Source organism: Leucoraja erinacea, chromosome 22 (genome assembly GCF_028641065.1).
Source record: "Leucoraja erinacea ecotype New England chromosome 22, Leri_hhj_1, whole genome shotgun sequence".
Taxonomy (NCBI): domain Eukaryota; kingdom Metazoa; phylum Chordata; class Chondrichthyes; order Rajiformes; family Rajidae; genus Leucoraja; species Leucoraja erinaceus.
In genome coordinates this window covers 21,531,930-21,545,353 of record NC_073398.1, presented here as the reverse complement: position 1 = coordinate 21,545,353, position 13,424 = coordinate 21,531,930, and the positions used below count along the sequence as shown (strand labels likewise).

The following is a 13,424-nucleotide window of genomic DNA, read 5'->3' as shown; positions in this document are numbered from 1 at the left end:
GTTCCAATCGATCGTGTTCCAGAAAACCAACTCGCAAGGTGATTTAAATGCTCTTTTTTTATAGACAAACATGTCATAAGAGCATCTCAATCGTCTATATTTTGTGTTGTTGTCTATCCATAGTCAATATTTTCATACTAAATATCAGTTTTAGTCCCATGTATTGTGCAAAAAAATAAATGATTTTAATTATATTGAGTGGATGTTTCTAGCTTAATTTATGGGAATTAAACATTAAATTCCTTCCATCTGGCATATAAATTCATTACTGTGAGATTTAAAAATCATGTTTTATTGTGAATTCTTGTGTGAATGCGATTAGTTTGTTATTTGGATACTTAGGCTATTTTAAAAATATATCATTTTCTTAAGAAATGGAATGTACAGGACATTCTTAATGGGAAAGTAGTGGGCAGAAAGGCATGTCATGCGTGGTTTGAGAGCAAAAACTTGTAGTTTACAATGCCAAAATGGAAAAGTTGAGGAACAACAAGGTGTACTGAATTGCTTATTGGTTACAATCTGAGGAGTATGATGATGCTACTGATTATGATATGCCAATGTACCAGCTAGCAACTGATCTTCTTCATAAAGACTTGGTCTATTGCTAGAAATTGTAATTTATTTACCTATCTGTTACGGACTTACAGCATATAATACAATAATATTAAAGTTCTGATCTTGAGAATATCACATTTTTGAATTTTCAAGGCAGTCTGGGTGTTTATTACTATTTCCGTCACAACGGGCAATTTTGTAATTAACTACAATTAGATAATTAACTAATTATATGCTTTAATTTCAGGTCATCCAAGTAAGATGTTTTATATTTGTTTCAGAATGCTTCAATCTATAATAACTGAAAATTTCATTCAGTTCTTGATTTTTAAGAATGTTATGGGCTTTTGACTGTCCTCGATCACAGCTTTTGTGTTAAGTCAATGGAAAAGCGATAGGAAATAAGATGCTAATTTCCGAGTATGAAAATGGCCATAACTTTTTTAATACTGAAGATATGAAAGTGAATTAGGTGTCAAATTAAACTTCTTTTTATGCTTTATCTGATGGGATAAATTGCAGACTTGGTTTTTTTAAACTTTAAAATTTGGTAAAATTGCTACTTTATGAGGAAGGTGCAGTGGTACAGAGGACGACACAAAGGGGCGGCTGGTAGAGTTGCTGCCTCACAGCGCCAGAAACCCAGGACCGATCCTGACCTAGGGTGCTGTCAGTCTGGAGTTTTCATGTTCTCCCTGTGACATTCCTCTGTGTGCTCTGGTTTCCTTCCATATCACAAAGATGTGACGGTTTCAGCCTCTGTAAGGTGCCCCTGGTGTGTAGGGATTCAATGCGAAAATGGGAAAACATAGAACCAGTGTGAATGGATGATCAATGGTCAGCATGGATTTGATGGGCTGAAGGGCCTGTTTCCAAGCTGTATCTTTCAATCAATAAATATTTATTGCCACTGAAAGATATAATGTAAATTATGTTGCCTTGTGTTCTCTGCCCTCTTTCAGGTATACTGAATACAGATGAAATTGAGATATTGTACATTACAACATAAAAACAAAAATAAATGATCAACTGATAAGACTACTCATAGTTGGATCACCTTATTTATCTTCCTACTTCATACTCATAAGTAAAACTTGACTTCTGTCTTAATGGCTTCCAAGCTTTCTGAAAGCCTGCCCTCAGAATCCAGTATCAACCATTTGCTGCCTGAATCAACCAGGATTTGATTTTGGTTAATATAAAGTTCAAATCAATGGCACGGAAGAGTGACAAAACATTTTACAAAATACATCAGACATGTGCTGGAAATTTGCACCATAATGAATTGCATTGATATGGGGATTACAGTATCACATCCCATTCACAACATCTCAAAATGCTTTACAACCAACAGAGTCAATTTGAAATGCATGGAATCTTGGGAGCTAGCTTGCACACAACAAATTAATCAATTGTTGACAGCCATAAATATTGGCAAGGACACCAGATATAATCGCATTTTCTTTGAGAATGGCGTCGCTTCCATCCATCAAGAGGCCACGCAAGGTCTCGTATGTTCCAGTTTCATCTGAAATAGCACCTCAGAGCAGACCTCCTGAGGCGCCCGCAGAGGTTCCAGCACAAATGTATGTGTTCAAGACCGACTTGAATGAGTGAATGAAGACTTGGTTGTCACATATGACAGGTCACAGTGAAATTCTTTGCTTGCATACCCGTGGTATGCAAACAGTCGCCACATAAGAGCGCTGACAAAGTTGCAAAGTATACACAGTATCCGCGCCAGGTCCCCCTTTGTTCTCCCCTTCACCCACCCCGCCCTCACGGCGGTTCCACCAAAGCCAGGTCCTCCATTGTCCTCCCCCAACCCTCTTAGAAGCAAAAGCACAACCAATTGAATGACTTCAGATGTCAATGCAATCAATTCATTTGCATTACTTGGAAAACCCTTTGAAGACTCGTGACCTTGCTTCTGGGTTCTCCTTGGGAAATGGTTTTTTTGTGTTTACCTTGTGGCATAAAGCCCAGGGCGCAGAAAAATTGTGTATAAAACTTACTAAAACCTTTCAAGTAATTCATATACAAAATAAATCACGGCAAAGGAGTTGCAAAGTGCAAGGTCTAAGTGGCTGAATTCCTTGATGTTTAAATTGCAGCTGGTGATAGAATGCGGATGGGAATATGAGTGAGATGGGGAGGAGGGTATGGTGGGGTGTGTAAAGGTGGCCTCAGGCATAGCATTGGCTAGAATAGGAACAAAGGCCTGAAGGGGTTCGCAGAGGTCATATTATAGTCAGTGATGGAGGTATCTTCTCATTCTTGGCATGTTGGGGATGAATTTGAGGCTATTTTAGACCCACTACTACAAAACCATCTGCGTTAGTTACTCCACATCAAGAGGTTTTTGGATTGGATTGAATTCCTTTATTGTCATTCAGACCCTTCGGTCATACATATGATAATAAATAACAAAACATACAATAAACAAAATTAACATCCACCACAGTGAGTTCACCAGGCACCTCCTCACTGTGATGGGGGCAAAAAGTCTCTGTCTCTTCCCTCCTTGTTCTCCCTCTGTGCGGAGGCGATCCAGGCTTCAGATGTTGTGACCCCACTGGATGATGGTGAATAAGTCCCGCAGCTCAACTGAGCTCCGCGAATGGGCCGGTTCAAGCTCCGTGGCCTGGGGTGGTAGAAGCTGCCAAAGCTGCCACCTTCCAGTCCAGCGGACGCAGCTGTAGTTGCAGGAGCTCCGGAAAAACAGGTCACCAACCTGTGACCTGCGAGCTCCCGACGATGCCGTCCACTGGGCCCGCGGCTGAGCCCCGAATTCAGGTCGCCTCAGCCGGAACTCCGCCTCAGCCGCGAAGCCCCGAAGCCGGGCCACCACCACCGGAACGCCGCCTCAGCTACGAATTCGGACAGCCTCGCGTTGGTAAGTCCTGGCTGGCTCTGCCTCCAGAGCCTTGAGGTCAGTTTGCAGTTGGAGGCCACCAGCTCCGCCATTAGGCCTCAGCGCAGACAGAGGCAGAGAAGGAGGATACGACAAGAAGAGTCGCATTCCCCCGAAGAGACAAAAAAACATGTTCCCCCCCCCCACACACACACACACACACACACACACATATGCACAACCTAATAAACTAAAATTTAACTAGAACAAGACAAAAGAAAACAGACGGACTGCAGGCGAGCCGCAGCTGTTGAAGATAGCAGAGGATTTGCAAATTGGTTCAACGTCATAGGCCCCAATAAATCAATATGTTTCTCACCTACATTTCACTGCAAGGCTTGAACATACCAAAAGGCAACCCACTGCCCCTAACATGTCAGTTAGTCTTTAAAATGATTTAATTTACAATGTTCGCTCTTAGTGCATTTTATCAGACTTTTATTTGACAATCAAAAGCATGACCAATGAAGGTGAAACAAACATTTATCTTCTGCTTTAGCTTGTTTGCAACAAACACATAATGCCAAGAACAGCTAATTTTGGAAGAAGCCTCAGTGAAACCTCCCAGTGGAAGATAATACAATAAAGATCACTGCCTTTTTTAAAGAAAGATGCCTTACAGGGGAGATATAGTGTGAAATAATAAACAGAGCCAAGTACAACCTGTCAAAAAGGCGCTTCAAAAGGAACAGAATACATACCTCCATGGCTATTTTAATGAAACAAAAGCTTGCAAGATGCAGCAGTAAAGTTTAAAGAATCTGACCAGTGGTGTGGATCAGATGCCTAGGATCTACAGTATTTTGTATTCTGGTGTATCTGTATTTTAGAGTCAGAGTCATACAGCACGGAAAAGGTCCATTTGGCCCAACTTTCTCATGCCGACCAAGATACCCCATCTATACTAGTCCCACCTGCTGACGTTTGGCGCATATCCCTAAACCTGTCCTATCCATGCACCGATTCCAAATGTCCTGTAAATGTTGTATCTGTAATTTGATCTGCAATGTGTAGATTATGTTGGATTGTTTTAGATTAGATTTGAGATACAGCATTGGAACAGGACATTTCGACTCACTGAATCCACGTCGATCAGCGATCACCCATACATTAGTTCTATCCTGCACACTATGGAGTTCACAAAAGCCAATAAACCCACAAATCTCTACATCGTTAGAGTGTGGGAGGAAACTGGAGCACCCACGCGATCACAGGGAGAACCTATAAACTCCATAACGACAGCACCAGTAGTCAGGATCGAACCTGGATCTCTGGTGCTGTAAAGCAGCAACTCTACCGCTGTGCCACTGTATTGGATATGTTGATCAATTATCTTACCTTAATTCCCTTTATCTGGAGAGTGTGGTGAAGTGTTGGATGAACACTCCGACTGGCTACGATATCAGCAGATCTGCAATTAACTTTCACCAACCAATGGATGGAGAATTGTGTTAGGAGGTGGGCGGTGCGACTCTCGTCAGCAGCGGCCTCTGCAGTCCGTCTGCATTTTTATTATTTTTGTCTCGTTTCTATGTAGTTTTTTGTTATTTTTTATCGGGGTGTGTGTGTGTGGGGGGGGTGCGGGTGGGGGTGGGGGGTGGTAACTTTAAAATCTTTCTCCTGCACGGGAGACACGACCTTTTCTTTGTCGGGTCTCCGTTGTCGTTGAGGCTGGGCAACGTGGAGCGGCCTCCGGCAGGAACGACCGTGGACTCCAGTTGCGGAGCTGCGGACTACTCACCGTCGCGGGGCTGGCCGAGTCCGGAGCGGGTGGAGCGGTGGTGGAGCGCTGCTGCTGCTGCGGCCCGATCTCCGGAGATTCGGAGGCTGCAACTGCGGGTCTGGCGGACGGCGGCACCGGGAGCCCGCGGGTCCCTGGAGGGAGACCGCTTTTCGGGGCGTCCGCAACGGCGACTTCTCCCGCCGAGTTGCGGGGTTGAAGAGTTCCTGGAGCGGGGCCTGACATCACCGCCCCGCGCGGCTTGGAATGGCCGCGGGACTCTGCGAGCGCACGCCGGGGGCTCTAACACCAAGACCCGGTGTGCGACCTTGCACCACCCGGCGTGGCTTTAATGGCCGCGGGACAACCGCCATCGCCAGCTGGGGGCTTTGACTTTGACTCTGACATGGGGGGGGGGGGGCGGGGAGGGGAGAGTGCAGTGGAGAGAGAAGTTTTTGGTTTTTTTTGCCTTCCATCACAGCGATGTGATGGATGTTAATGTAAATTATGTTGTGACTCGGATCTTTTCGTTTTGTATGTATGGCTGCAGTATGCCTTCCGGGTCACTGCTCGTGTGGTCGACCGGTCAGTGCAGAGGGTAGCTTTGAATGTTTGTCTCTTCGTGTGTTGCTTATGTTTGTTGATTGTGTCCCTTTTTAAAAAGCTACTGTAATGCGCCCTTTAAATTGCCCCTCGGGGACTAATAAAGTGCTTTGTATTGTATTGTATTGTATTGTATTAGAACTTCAGAATTTCTCAGAACCCATCAAATGAGGGAAGAGGACCTCTCCCACCAAATGTGAATGAATATTCCTGCTAGATATTGATCAAGAGGTCGGATGCAGAACTTCACTCTACCCTTGCCAGGTGTAACAGGCATGTTCTGGAGATCACAATTCTCGACTCTGAGATGGGAAGGAACACGAGTGCTACACAAGTGCCTGTTCAAGTTGGCAAGCAGCTAAATAATAATAGAAGGGTCTCGACCCGAAACGTCACCTATTCCTTCTATCCAGAGATGCTGCCTGTCCCCCTGATTTACTCCAGCACTGTGTGTCTATCTTACTAAAATGCTGCTGGCTCTCACTCAAAGGTTACAATTAAAGTGGCCATGTGGCTTTATTTATTTACATTTTGTATCAAAGACAAGATGTACATCAAGCTTCCAGTCATCAGATGACCCAATATATGCAACATCACAGAGGATTCTCTGAAACATTTAGTTTCCTGGAAAAGTCTTCAGTTTGCTAGGTTTGCAAGTTCATGTTCACTTTTAGAATCGGCATACATCCAACTGATACACAGATACAGCAAACATAACATAACATCACATCTGGGAAGAGCTAAATAATGACAGAACAGCAGCTTGTGTTAAATGACTGCTCGTTTTCCAGGCACTTTGTACTATCTTTCTATTTTTCTAATCAGAATCGCCTGGGATAAATACCGTTAAAATGATTGGATGACAGCTTCAAATTAAACAATAAGCTGACTGACTAAAATCTAAATCTGAAATGCAAAGGGTTTTTTACTCCAAATCAAACTGATGCTTTATTCACAGTCCTGCTCAAAGTTTATTTTCTACTAATTGTTCCTTTGCAATATAAGTGGAAACCACTTACACAAATGGCTTGGTTAGTCCTGGCATTGACCAGGTTAAGAAAAATGGTCAGTAATCTGTGCAAACAGCCACTCTGTTTTATCGAATGCAACTTCGGCAAAGCATTATTGTCTGTGGATAAAGTTATTTCCCCATGAGAAAGCACTTCCCATCCCCAAACCATCAGCCTTCTGGATTCAAGGAGAACCAATGAAAAGAAACACGGAACTGTAGATGCTAGTTTACAAAAAGTGTGAAAACGCATACCTCCAGATTTAATTTCTTCCCAGCTGTTATCAGGCAAATGAACCACCCCATCCCAAAATCGAGAGCAGCACTGAGCTGCCATCTACCTCATAGGAGACCCTCAGACTATCTTTAATTGGATTTTACTGGACTTTATCTTGCACTAATCATTATTCCCTTCATCCTGTATCTGAGTATGGTAGACAGCTTGTTTGTAATCATGTATAGTCTTTCCACTGTGGTTGCACGCAACAAAAAAGGTTGATGAGCCCAGAAAAATTAGTGAAATTTGAAAATATCAAGAAGTAAAAGAGCAAATCAAAAATGAATAACAGTACTCTCATCTTGCAGTAAGATAAGAGCAAACTGCACAGTGTTTACTAGTTAGTTAGTTACACAGTGTTAGTCTGAAGAAGGGTCTCGACCCAAAACATCACCTATTCCTTTTCTCCAGAGATGCTGTCTGACCCGCAGTGTTACTCCAGCATTTTGTGCCTATCTTCCGTGTTTACTACACTGTCTCTTGACTGCAATGTTTCTGTGGGCCTTTACACGGGATCTTGCTGGGTTAAGTTAGCCCACCTGGTGCAACATCCTCTTGGACCAGTGTGACCAGGAACAGCAGTTACACCAACCATCACAGACAAAGAGCCATGAAACATCCTAGCTAGGAACTGATCCCCAAATTCTGTGAAGAATCGAGTACATAAATTAAAATAAGTGAAATGCAGAAATAGAGGCAAATTGAAAGATTCACCAATAATGAGAATCAGAAGGAAATAACTCAACTCCAAATAACTGCCTATCTGATTTCAAAGCTTAGCCACTCTTATAGGGAGTTAGTGCCCTTTGTTCAAATCTACAGACAAAATTTGTGGCAAGATTATTTATCCGAGTGGAATTTGCTCGATTCATGTATAATGCATTGGTGATGCCTTGCTTTGGTTAGATAGTGTTTCAGAACTAATATTATTTGACTGACAAGCACACTAATTGAATAGGAGAAGTAGTGTTAAAATAACAAAGAATTATGTTGTAAAGTGTTGGTAAAAATTAATGGAATTCCAATTATTGTTTCAGTTTTCCCGTGGAAAATAATTCTACAATGTCATTACATTTTGAAGTTATTCCAAATAATACTTGGATCGAGATAGGGACCAAAGAAAAACTGGATTAAATTCTCTGCAAACAAGACAAAATATGCCCCCTATTGAATTACAAAGTGCTCCTTATTGCACCAAACTCACCTGGTTTTAATTTGGAAATTTTGGAATCCGTGCCAATACTGTCAAAATCAATTCTATTATTGGAGCCACGGTATTTTTGTATCAAAACTAATAAGCTTTACAAGTACTTACTTGTTTCTCCTGATTGTATGTTGTAAAGATTTCTTGGGCTCGTTCTTCCCCGCCATCTGTAAATAACATGATGATCTTGTTGCAATTCGCTCGGGATACATTGAACTACAAAGAAATAATAGGGAACATCTATTCAATTTCAATTTTAAATTGCACTTAAATCACTCAGCATGATATAACTAAATAACGGTACATATTTCAGACATCTTGATCTCCAATCCAGCTTTGCAAGCCTGTCGGATGATTCTATTACAAAGTTTGAGTTTTATCCTAGATATTCTTTTCAAGTTTAACGTTCCACACCATCTCTGTTGATGAGGCTTTGTACCAAACAGCCCAAGACAAATTATATCCTCCCTAATATCCAAGTAATTTGTTGTAAAGGTAGGAACCAAAGAGAAATGCCTCATTATTGGATTCAAGTCCTCTTCAAATATCATTTTTCACTATACGATCTTCTCGAAGGCAGTCAACCAACATTACAAAGGACTTGTGGAAGATAATAGCCTACTCATCTGAATTATTTGACAATAATCTGCCAAATTAATAGAAGTAATCATAATCATAGTCATACAGCACAGTAACACGCCCTTCAGCCCAACTCATCCATGCCACATCTAAGCTAGGTCTATTTGCCCGTGTTTGCCTCTAAACCTATCCATGCACCTGTCCAAGTCTCTTTTAAATGATGTTATAGTACCTGACTCATCTATCTCCTCCAGCAGCTCATTCTATATACCCACCTATATGTGAAAAAGTCACCCCTCTGATTCATATTAAATGTTTCCCCTCTCACTTTTAACCTCTAGCCTCTGATTCATGATACGGTACCCTAGATAAAAGACTACATTTACCCTATTAATTCCCTTCATGATTGTATGCACCTCTATAAGATCACCCCTCAGCCTCCCGCATTCTAAGGAATAAAGACCAACTTCTCCCTATAGCTTAGCCCCTCAAGTCCTGGCAACATCCTCATAAATCTTCTCTGCACTTCTTTCCAGCTTAAGATCATTCTTTCCACAGCAGGTGACTAAAACTGAAACCAATACTCCAAATGCAGCCTCACCGACGTCTTGCACAACTATAACATAATGTACGAAATTGTATACACAATTCCCTGACTGATGTAGGCCAGTGTGCCAAAGCCTTCTTTACCACCTGAGCTATGATGCCACTTTCAGGGAACTATGTACCTGTACTCTGAGACCCCTTTAGTCTGCAACACTCCCAGAGGTTCAACCATTCACAGTGAAGGTTCTGCCCGGGTTTGACTTCTCAAAATGACACCTCCCTCTTTAGTATCATCTGCAAACTTATTAATCATGTCTTCTACATTCTCATCCAAATCACAGATAAGCCACAAACAGCAATGGTCCCAGCACTGATCCTTGAGGCACACCACTAGTCACAGGCATCACGCCCAAGAAGAACATCTTTCTACCAACACCCTCGGATTCCTTCCATTAAGCCAAATCTGTATCCAGTGAATTCTATTCATGTGGCATATTATAGCTATAAATGTAAGATTGCTATAGATTTCATGAGGCTCCCTCAGAACATAGAAAATAATGAAATGCTATTTTAATATTTTGCTTAGATTCAGTGGCCTTGCCTCTCCATCCGTTAAAGGACCAGAACAAAATTATATTTTGGACTGTGTCGCATCAAAACGAGCTTCTAACCACATCTATAGATATGAATCCAGCACCTGGACACCCACCTGATAATGATACTCCATTATTGCTTCAACCCCTAATACTTTTATCACCTTATTTTCTTGGTTTCAACAAAACATCTACAATGCAAGTGTGGCCACATGAAGAGGTTTTGCACTGGACCATTGCCACAGCTATTGGTTAAATGCAGCCTGAACACAGAGTTTGGTCATTTAAATGCTGCTTCATTATACATTGCAAGCTCTGCAAGTAGAATTCCTCAGTTCTTAAAAGTACTACCTTAAAATTAATGCTGATAATACACACGCTGATAATATACACAAACACTTAAGGAATTTCCAACATTTGAACTACCTCGATTCCCTTGTATTACTTCTGGACTTTACAGAATGGAACATATCCAATTTCAACAAGGATTCATGGTCTGGATGCTAGCTTCTTTGTTATGTTTGTAATGACAATTGGATCGACAGAGAATACTTGGAATGACTGGCGTTAAACTTGAAAAGAGTCGAAGAAACAGCCTTCCTTTGAACAGAGAAGGTTAAATGGCCATACTGGAACTTTAATTGTCACATGCGACAAGGCACAGTGAAATTCTTTGCTTCCGTAGTACCCAGCGTATACAAATAGCGGCCACCTACGGTGCTGGCAAAGTTTCAAAGTACGCCGGCTTCCCCTTTGTTCTCCCTCCCTCCCTCCATTGTTCTTCCCCCCCACGTCAGGTCAATTGTTCTTCCCCTCTCCCCCACACTCTGATCGACCGCCGACCAAGGGTCACCTGTCGAATGCCAGACTGTCATTATTGTCATGAAGTCATTGACCTATAAAAGCATAGAAACAGGCCCTTCGGCCCACTTGTACATACCAACAAAGTTGTCTTACTGGACAAGTTATCCCATTTGCACGCATTTGGACATATAAACTCTTCCTATCCACATATCTATCCAAATGTCTTTTAAAAAAGCTAAGTTGTATCTGTTTCTACAGGTTTCTACTGGCAACTGATTCCAGATCTAGACTATCCTCTGAGTGAAAAGGTCACCCAGGAGGTCTCTCTTAAATCTCCCCTCTCTCACCTTAAGCCTATGCCCCAGGAAAAGAGACTGTGAATGTTCACTTTATCCATGCCCCTCGTGATCAGGTACATCTCATCCTACCTATCAATGTGGAAAAGCTATTTTAGCACGGACTGCATGGCAGGTGCGTCCTTCACTGGGCATTGTGTACCTTTGCTGCCAGACTGAAATGTTCAGGAGGGAACATCATCTGGAATCGTGTCGCAGCAGGTATCACTTCCACTGGCAGCTCTTGTTACTATTGGCACGATCAATGGAAGCGTTAAGAAATCAGGTAAATTGGGCGAAGCAGTTTCCAGGGGCGTGTCGGTAATCAGATGATACAGTTTGAAGATATACTGGTAACCGAATGTGAAGTGACAAGGTGACAATTCCCATATATGGTAAGTTATCGTGAAAGAACGATGGACACAGATTGAATGATAACATTCAAATGACGGTGTGGGGGGAAAAACATGTGAGTGGAACAGATGAATAACTCTCCCACAATGTGCTGCGGAATAGACCTTCAATGCTGTCTGATCATCTGATTCTGAGAATGCCGAATCTCAATAATAAAAATTTGCTTGGTCCATTGCTCATATTGTTAATTGTTAATTTCTTTTTAAAAATCACAGCATGTTTCAGAACAAAATGTAATTTAATTGCCGCCGGGTTGCTCACTGATCACTCAAAAGATGTTCCGCTTTTATTTTCTTCCTCTTTTAAATCCTTAAAATTATTACCAGAATCATTTGCAATAATTCCATTGTTGCAAAATTGAACATGCATAACAAACATACAGCCTGACTTCAAAACTAAACTCAACGTGGTGTCATAATCATTTCAAATAGATTGGGTGTACTTACATTCATCAACTGCTCAAAAGCAAATGTAAAGCCTTTTTTATAATCAGTGATTCCTTTCGCCTGTATTTGATTAACTGCATCTTTGAGGACCTTCTTATTTCGGACATTAGCTTGCACAAGGTGTCTGAAGCAGCTCACAGATTTTGCTATGTTGTTGAACTGAAAGCAAAAGTTTAAAGAAATCAAATCAGAACATAGGTCATAAAAAAGGAGAAATAATTCTAATCTCACACTTCAATGCTCAATTAGTAAGTACACAACCTAAACCACACAGCCAATGCAGGCTAAACCACACAGACAACCACCAGGCTAGATGGGGTGAATCATTATCGTGTGCTGTTTAATGGATCTCAGGGGGAACGATTGAGCATCGATTGATCATTCTGGTTTTGTGGTCGGAGCCAATGGGAAATTTGTGCAACTGGATGACAGATTGTGACAGAACCCCTCCTTGGGCTCATTTAACTCCAATTTCTGAAGGCATCATATGCTATGGAGTCATGCTTTGGTACATATCTGGGCTTTAGGATAGCAAAAAGCAGCTTATTGCAGCATATTGTTAAAAAGCAGCTAAGCACTTCTTAAATATTGCATACTTTAATATAAAACAACACACGTCCCATTAGAAAATCTGAACACATAATAGAAAATCATTATCACTGAGTGGTAAATGTATGCAATGAGCTGTCATATAAGGTAGTTGCGGCAGGGACCAACTCAACATTTAAGAAGCAGTTAGACAGGTACATGGATAAGACAGGTTTGGAGGGATATGGACCAAATGCTGGCAGGTGGGACTAGAGTAGCTGGGACACGTTGGCCGGTGTGAGCAAGTTGGGCAGAAGGGTCGGTTTCCACACTGTGTCTAATACCCTCACTCAAACAATCTGCAAACAACATTTCAATAGAGAGCAATGTTTGGGCACCTTTGTTTTGTACACTAATAAATACTGTACACCAGACAAAAGTAATTTAATTAAAGTGTAAATTAGCTTTTGTTGTTGTTAAAGGGAATCTCCATGAATATACGATAAATTTATTCTCTAATTTTGTCAATAATAATCACAATTTGGTACAAAATACAAGTTTGGCTGAAATACAAAAGTGAACAGGGTGGACAAAGAATAACGTTGTATTTGACAAATGATTTTCATAAAGTTAGTTGTATCAATCTCTATTTATTTATTTATGTATTTATTAGTAGCAGTTGTACAGAGATAAAACATTCAGCATCTAAAATTATACAATTATTGTACAGCTTCATTTTTAACCTTATAACCTAAATTATAAAAATGAAAAAAGAAAAGAAAAAGAGAACAAAAAAGAAAAAAAGTAGAATGTGAAAATGATGAAAAGATTAAAATCAATAACAAATAGCTTTGATCTCTCACAGTTCAATCAGATCTTTAATTACAGGACCTA

General features: G+C 41.2%; 1 protein-coding gene across 8 annotated transcripts in view; it reads right to left on the bottom strand.

Moving 5' to 3' along the window:
- Positions 1-13,424, bottom strand: part of LOC129707784 (voltage-dependent calcium channel subunit alpha-2/delta-1) — a 492,487-nt gene that overhangs the window by 125,181 nt on the left and 353,882 nt on the right. For all 8 annotated transcript variants that reach the window (XM_055653085.1, XM_055653086.1, XM_055653087.1 and 5 more), the window contains 2 exons: positions 12,003-12,161; positions 8,397-8,501 (listed from right to left, as the gene is read on the bottom strand). In XM_055653085.1, coding sequence (XP_055509060.1) covers positions 8,397-8,501; positions 12,003-12,161 — 264 coding nt within the window. The remainder of the gene's footprint in view (positions 1-8,396; positions 8,502-12,002; positions 12,162-13,424) is intronic.